The 8,145-nt window shown below is 33.9% G+C and overlaps 1 protein-coding gene across 1 annotated transcript in view; it reads right to left on the bottom strand.

The window, feature by feature from the left end:
- AKAP6 (A-kinase anchoring protein 6) overlaps nucleotides 1–8,145 on the bottom strand; it is a gene marked incomplete at its 5' end in the record, with an annotated part of 309,960 nt that overhangs the window by 94,535 nt on the left and 207,280 nt on the right. The window contains 2 exons of the mRNA XM_037737882.1: nucleotides 3,766–3,990; nucleotides 7,035–7,181. Coding sequence (XP_037593810.1) covers nucleotides 3,766–3,990; nucleotides 7,035–7,181 — 372 coding nt within the window. The remainder of the gene's footprint in view (nucleotides 1–3,765; nucleotides 3,991–7,034; nucleotides 7,182–8,145) is intronic.

Below are 8,145 nucleotides of genomic sequence, written 5' to 3'. Positions count from 1 at the left end.
AGAAAAGAAAATGTAGTGTGTGTATATATATATATATATATACATATATATATATATATGTATGTATAATGCAATACTATTCAGCCATAAAGAATAATGAGATCCTGTCATTTACAACAATATGAATGGAACCAGAGATCATTTTGTTATGTGAAATAAGCCAGGCACAGAAAGACAAACATTGCATGTTCTCATTTGCTGGCTCTAAAAATTAAAACAATTGAACTCATGGACATAAAGAGTAGGGGGTATGGTTACCAGAGCCCGGGAAGGCTAGTAGGAGCAAGCAGGATGGTGAATGGTTACAAAAAAAATAGAATGAGTACTATTCAATACTTATTCGAGTCTTAGTATTTGATAGCACAACCGGGGAACTATAGTAAATGATAACTCAATAAGTAAAAAGATATAATTGGATTCTTTATAACATAAAGAATACAAACTTGAGGAGATGGATACTCCATTTTCCATGATGTGATTAGTACTCATTGCATATCTGTAACAAAACATCTCATGTGCTCCATAAATATATATGCCTACTATGTACCCACAAATTTTAAAAATTTAAAAAATAAAAATAAAAAATAGGGGATTATACTATAATATGTCTCAGGATGGTGATGAGGAATAAGTAAATAAATGCAGATAAAACATTTAGAAAGTGTGTATCATACATATTATTTGTGGTTGTTACAATTATTAAAATAACTTTTTGTCTCCTACTGCAATTGTAGCATGGTCTCCTTTCTTTAAAGAAGACACAGACTGTATCCATTCCCATGCTTATAGTAATTTTTGTAATCTAGAGAAGGGTCAGGAAACTATGGCCTCTAGGTCAAATCAAGCCCACTTATTTTTTATTATCTGGCTTTTACAGAAAATGTTTGTCAACCCCTGATTTAGTGTAAAACAAAGTTTCAAAGTTTATTTGAAAAGTCAGTGAAAGACAATCGTTTCTCCTTTGTCTCTGTTGCTTGTTGCTATGGGGATTCAAACAAGTCACATTACCTTCCCACAACTCAACTTCTTAATTCATAAAAATAAATACCCACACATATAAGAAGGTAATCATAATTTTCTTACTTATATAATTAGTATATATTTCAATTATAACAATATGCATAAAAGTGCTTGGCCCAATTTAATTAACTAAAGCAAATTTGGGGCATTAATCATCAACAAGATTATTAAATCTAATCCACTCATTCACCTTCTTGATGACAAATCTTGTAACAGGTCTAAACTTGCTCTGCCTCAGCTGATTTTGGGACCAGGCCAGTGCTGTGGCCTTCTTTAGCTGAAATGAATAATATCTTCCCATTTTGAGTCTTTAGAATAATGAATTAGGTTATGGGATACAAGGAACATATGATTAAGTAATTATTTTATTTTCTCTCTGAAGGGTCATCATTAAAAAGTAGTGCTTTCCAGCCAATGGCATTGAAGCTGCACACACACGGCTCGAAGGGGCCCTTTGCCAGTTGGCCTCACTGAACCCCTGACATGCTCTCCTGCATTTTGTTGTCAGAGTGTGTTCGTTCCTTGATAATTCTGCATTACTGTCCTAGGGCTCTTAGGTTCACAGCTTCATGTTTCTTCCCTCTTGCTGGCTTTGGACTCTTTCTTTGTTGAATAGAATTTTCTCCTCTGTCTAATCCCACATTTCTCAGACTTACTGCTTAAAGCAAAGGAAAATGTTCCACAATTGGTATGTTCTTTTTTCTGAAAACTGAAGATCCTGATCCCTTGTCTCATCCCAAACCAAGCTATTAGAAAGAAACACAGTTCTGTCTACAAAGCAATGGGTTTTCCTTTTGATATGCAGCACCCTCCCTTTCATTCTCCTGGAGAGTACATTGTAGTCTATCTATCATTACTCTTAGTGTCATATAAAGAAATTCAGTTCTGTTAAAAGCCTGAGGATTTATAGAATAAGGACTCATAAAGCTAAACCCTGAGGATTAGCCCTGTCCAATTCTCTGTAACCAGTCATGGCAGGAGACCTTTAGGAACCCATAAGAGACAGAGCATGGCAGAGGGTTTCTTACATGTAAAAAGGTTCTTCAGTCATTCTCTTGTCTGAGCTGTTTTATCACTTAGAAAAGCTGAATGTACCTGTTCCCCGGGTTTGTAGGAAGTAAAAACTTCTTACTCCACACATGCTTAATACCAATTATAATTTTGACAGGTTACAAACATTATATTATGTTATTATTATATTACAAACATTTGTTTCCATTCTTCCAGTGAATGTGGCAATACACAGAAAACTGGATTAATCACACACTAAACACTAAGAGTAAACAGCTCAGAATTATTTAAAATCCTGCCTTGAAAAGAGATGTATAACAACAGTCAAGAATAAAATTTTCTTTAAAAACAATAAAAAAGTACCGTTATGCTAGATCTGCTTACCTTATCTGCTCAAACTCCTTCAGGTCAACTTTAGAAAGCAACTAGTTTCAAGTCATAAAGAAAAATTATCAAGCCCCCATAATCTCAAAAAGTTGAAAAAGTTTCATTAAAAGATCTGAAGACTCTATTTTCCTGCAGTAGAGGTTAGGATAGGTCAAGTAGAGCTATAACAGCAATTCATCTGGGTATTAGATTTTAGACCATAAACCCATTTGCCTTGGCAAGATACTTTAACTTCTAGTTTGATCTTGTCAATTAAGTGGCAAAAGAGGACATTTTCAACGAAAGCTAATTTATAGGTGTGCAATGCAGATAGTTTATTGGGAAGTATTGTGGTCTTGTCTTTGAGGGTGCCTCCTCTTGGGTTATGGAGGTGAGCCAGATAACTCTACCTGTTTGGCAGAGGGAGGGTGAATCACATGTGACTAAATTTTCTAATAGATTACTGGATGATTGCAGACAGGGTAGGATGAATAAAACCTGGTCCTACAATGCTTAGAGAAGAAATGGCTGCCTGGTTCCAAAAAGTTCTTTCCTTCTTGGTTTACCTTTTTCTACTCCTTTAGATTTCTCATGCTGAAGATTTATGGCCACCAAATTCAAATTCTGCAGCCCCAAAGCCTCAGGCTGATACTAGCCAGAACCCAAATAATGAAGGCATTTATGGAAAGATTCAGCACTATGGGCTAGGTTGAACAATAAGAGAAAACATTCTAATGTTAAATCACTTTTAAATAGATATTGTGTAAACAATAGAAACAAACCTGGGAAAATGCCTCTCCATGGACATACAGTGAATATGAACATGATTGTGTTGCTGAGGTTGGTATATTCTACAATGGAATATACCTGTAACGTACGGACCTCTTTTACTTTATTTCTTCCCTCCATAAATAGTTGACTCTTTCATATGTAAAAATTATGTTTCCTTTTGTTAGCAGTAATGACCTTCAATTAGATCATGTGTTTTTATCATATCAATTTGTGGAAGTATTTTTATTCAAGTTATTTATAGAACAGTTAGGTCTGTCTGTCAAAGGCCTTAGTAATCTTTAGTGTTTGCTGATCTGCTTTTAATTCATCAAAGTCCTCCCTCAATAAGCACTGAAAAAACACAGATGCAGCAGATATTTCCCCTCTGCAATGTATATTTGATATGCTTAATGTTCATCTTTACACACACAGAGATGTTGGCATATAAGAAATGTGGAGGTTGTCTATAAATTCAAGGAAACATTTAGGTGCACAGTGATACACAGATACATGGGCATAATACTTTATGTACTTGATAAATATTTCATCTCTACTATAAAAAGAGCTTTTTATCACCTTTGATTGTTTTTTTATTACCTTAAAGTATTGTAGTTGTTTCTCAGTATTCATTGTTCCTTCCTTTTCTTGTCTTAGACAGGAATTGAAGATGAAAAGCTCTGTATCTCTTAGCCACCCTTTCAGTTCTTTGATCCTGACTTCCAGCTGCCTTACCAGGCTTCCGCTTTCAGGAGAGAGCAGGTCACGTGGACTCGACCCACTGTGCCCTGCCATTGTGTCCTGGATCTTCTCTCCTAGGGTTTTCTAATGCATCACATTAAAAAACAAAAAATAAAACAAACAAAAAAACCCACCACGAACAACAACAACAAAAAAACAAAAACATAGATTAGCTTAGATACCAGAAACACATCACAGTTTAGTTTGTAATAAGAGCCACCTAGAAGTGTCCATCTATACCTGCCACCTCCCTACTGACATTCCGTTCAGATTAGATCATTGTTCTGTTTAGTATTTGAATTCTCAGACAGTGCACATTGTTCTGAGTACCAGAGGAGACTTAAGAAGACCTCATTTACTTACTTTCCTTTAATAGGAGATTTGGCCCATAGTTCGCCAAATAAAAATTGATTTGAATTTTTTGGTCACAGAGAAAAATTCATTTGAATTCTCATGACAGGAGTTTATAGTAAAAAAGTCTCCACATGAAATGTTCAGGCAATATAAGTTTAATAAATATACTAAAGAGGCCAAGAATAGATCAAGCATGGAGAATTAAATTCCATTTTTTGTTTTGTGAAGTATTCCCAAAACCATATGACTAAAGGGCTTTAAGTAAAGGTAGCCTCCTTGATGATGATGTTGATTTTACCTGACTTATAAATTGTTCAATCCCACAATTATTTCCATTTTGCATTTGTGGATGCTGGACCTTCTAATACCAAATATGTGTTAAAATAATCCTTAATTTACTATGCCAGAAGCCTACTTAAATTAACCACTATGGCAGGAGAGTGTTCTAGGGGAGGACTCTTTTCTTTTTTTCTTTTTGGTGGAAAGCACTCCCAATCAATAGGATTTAAATCTATAACGATGAATTAAACCTACAAAAATAAGCTTTAAAACACAAAATTAAGTCAACAAACATTCATCTGTTGTGTAGTGTTCTGTAAATAGTATCTTTAGGAGATTGTAGCAGAAAAATAGCCTTTCTTGGCAACACCCTCGTATTTTCATGGTGAAAATATTGATAATTTGAAGACCCTCAGTGGAATCCAGATTTAGCTATTGTTTTTATGCTGTAACAAAAGTAGCAGCAGGAGGTGAAATCAATGCCCTTGGAGGGTAGGGTCACAAAAAAGAATTTATTGCCACTTTTTTGTTCTGGAACAGTTTGCAATCATAAATTCTTCATAAACAGAATACTTCAGAGAATGGTCCGTCTTCATAAATATACGACAGAGGACATCAATTTCATTTAATTCACAATTTGTGTCAGCACAGCAGATGCCAATGCCTGCCTTGATAGGGTTGTTTAATATGCAATTGAGACAGAGTAATATGCAGCACAGGGGACAAAATTTCACAGATTAAACTGTACGCACCACTGACATTTCATTCTAATGTATTTCCATTCCACACTGTTCACCTTAGATGAAAGTAATATTAAAAACCATATCCCTCTATTTTACTATTGTTAGAAGTTAAAATCCTTGTCTTTAATTTTTTTCATGCCAATTAAAATGTAATCATGCCAATTAAAACAGTGTGCCTGGTGGTGTTAGCCTGGTACAGGTTTAAAAAAAAAATCTTCCCTCACCCTACTCTTTCATTGCAAACCTGCCTGTTATATTTGAATGATATTTTAGTCAAAATGGCAACTAATTTTAAAGTCTCTGATTCATAAAGGATAGCTAAATATTATTTCTTTTTCAAATATAATGTTGACTTAAAATTCTGTTGAGGAAGCAATAAACATGACATATCTTAAAAAATTTTCTAAAAATATTATTTATCAAATTAGCAATAGATATATTAAAATGCAATGTAAACAGACTTATCACTACTTTATCAAACACATAAGGTTGCCATTTTTATCTGTGTAGCAAACAACCTTTTAAAATGCCATACACTAACCACACTACTTCTGTCTGAGATCAATGAATGCTGTAGAATTTGGCAGATTTTGATTTGTCACCGTATTGTAAAGTGAAAGCCATTAATTATTATTAAAAAGCAACAATACATTAGATGAAAAACTTTTAACAGTTTAAGTTACTTTGCACAACTGCAGAGTGTAGTGAATTTAAATGAGAAGGACTTAAACTTGCAGTTTTTTAATCACCTAGATTAAGTATGGTATAAAAAGAATACTGGCATTCCTCCAAATCATCAAGGCACATGAAGAGCTTTTTATTCAAAATATTTTTGGAGTATTATTTCTCTAAAATTTTTTTAAAAGGTAGAAAAATGAAAGGCATGCAAAATTATGCTCCATAACTGACATCGCCCATACTTGGCTGTTACAATTAATTATTTAGGTAATTGATAAATATAGCTTACCCTTGATTTGAAGTGAAGGCAATTTAGGAGAGAAGCTGATGAAAAAATACAGTTTAACTTCTCTCTCAGCTGTCTTCCAACAAAAGGACAGTAATGTCTCCTGCACAGTGCCATCCTGGTCTCTGGGTAACAGAATCTCTATATTGCCTTTTTGCCAGATTCTTGCATCTCAGTCTTTGGCTGAGACCCAGCCCATCATTGCGTGAAATGAATTACATGAAACTTTTTTTTTTTTGGCTTTTGTTAAAAGTGAGCTGGAAATTGAGGCACAAAACACAGGCTGATTCAATTCTGCAATTCAGATTTGGGTCAAATTTGCATCTTTGTTTTGGTAGCTTTAGTGTGACTTGAAAGCTGTAGTGACAACTCCGCTTTTCATCTTAAGGGTACAGTAAATAGTTAAACAGTAGATGTCTCTTACATGTACCTTCAGAATAAATTCTATTAACATTCATTCAAGCATGACAGTCAGTATATATCAGATATACTGTATTATAGTTGACTTGGTGCATACCCATAATACATGGCATATTTTACTTACTTTTTCATGTATTAAAGAACCAAAATTATTAAAATCTGAGAGGAGACAAGCTCAGAAAAAAATATCAACAGAAGAGGAAAAGCAGTGTCTTTCCCATAATAGCACGAATAGCTTGTTTGAAATGTAGGTAGTGAATTGAAAGAGAGAGATATTTGTGCCTCAAATTAGAAATCAGACAGATAGAGTACTTCACTAGGCAAAAAATGTACACATAACCTACAAACAGTAATAAAAATGCAAATACCCCAAGCAGTTCCCATTTTTCATTAATTGAATCCACTTTTTCAAGGAGATCATTTGGTAGTAAAACGCCACCTTTCTTCAAAGCTTCAACCTTACTAAGCAGCTCCGTCTTTTTCAGGTGTCTGATGGACATTTCCACGCTGTACCTCTAAAATGAAAAGAGAGAAAGAGGTATCATTAGGGAGAGAGGTATTTTTATAAAATCATTGAACACAGAATTTGTAATGCTTATGAGCATTAAAAGTTTTTGTTCTCAATAAAATGTATGGGGAGGCTAAACCTAAGTACTTTGAGTAGATGAAGAATATTGCTGATTACACAAACACACAAAGTTACTACATTTAGTTGACTAAGATTTATGTCTTAAACTCAAATTATACACATATTTGAACTTTAATTTAAAATGGGGATTTAATATTATTGTTAATTTTGGCCATTATTTAGCTCCAGACTGCTGTCGACCTCTCATCTCTGTCCCTAAAAGACCAATGAATCTCAAGGTGGAAGAAATAAAATTATTCATAAAGATTATGTAAGTTTTTTGAGTTCTCAGTTAACATTTTGTTTTCATTTTCTTTTCCTTAAAAACTCTGTGTGGGCTTGGAGAAAAGGTACATGTATAGAGAAAAAGGAAAGCCAACATTTTAGGAATAGTTACAAATCTATGCTTTCTTATTGATTATTGTAAAATATCCCCCAAATAATAGTTAATTATAAAACTCTCTCTCCCCAGTGTGTATTGTATTCTAACAAACTGCCAAGAGAGTCTCTCCTAAAAGATGTTTTGCTAGAGATAATGTAAGTGCTATTTAATATGACAGTTACTATGGTGATTCTCTTCAAATAGCTCTATTTGGATAACTTCCTATATTATGGATAGCTATAAATGACTATGACTGTATTTTATAAATGTATATGTAAGAACACCTCTGAGTAGAAAAATTAGATTCTAGTTAAAATATTAAACATATTTAACATTTTTAGCACATTTCCAAATAAAATGGCAATTTGAAAACTTTCTCTTTCTGGCACCAAATTTAGGTCACTGAGTTCCATGGTAGCATTTTGTTCCTTTACCCTAAATGAGCAAGGGTGCCCTAAGATAAGCACCT

Source organism: Cebus imitator, unplaced genomic scaffold (assembly GCF_001604975.1).
Source record: "Cebus imitator isolate Cc_AM_T3 unplaced genomic scaffold, Cebus_imitator-1.0 Scaffold44, whole genome shotgun sequence".
NCBI lineage: Eukaryota > Metazoa > Chordata > Mammalia > Primates > Cebidae > Cebus > Cebus imitator.
The sequence above is the reverse complement of the archived record's forward strand: the minus strand, read 5'-3'. Positions and strand labels throughout refer to the sequence as shown.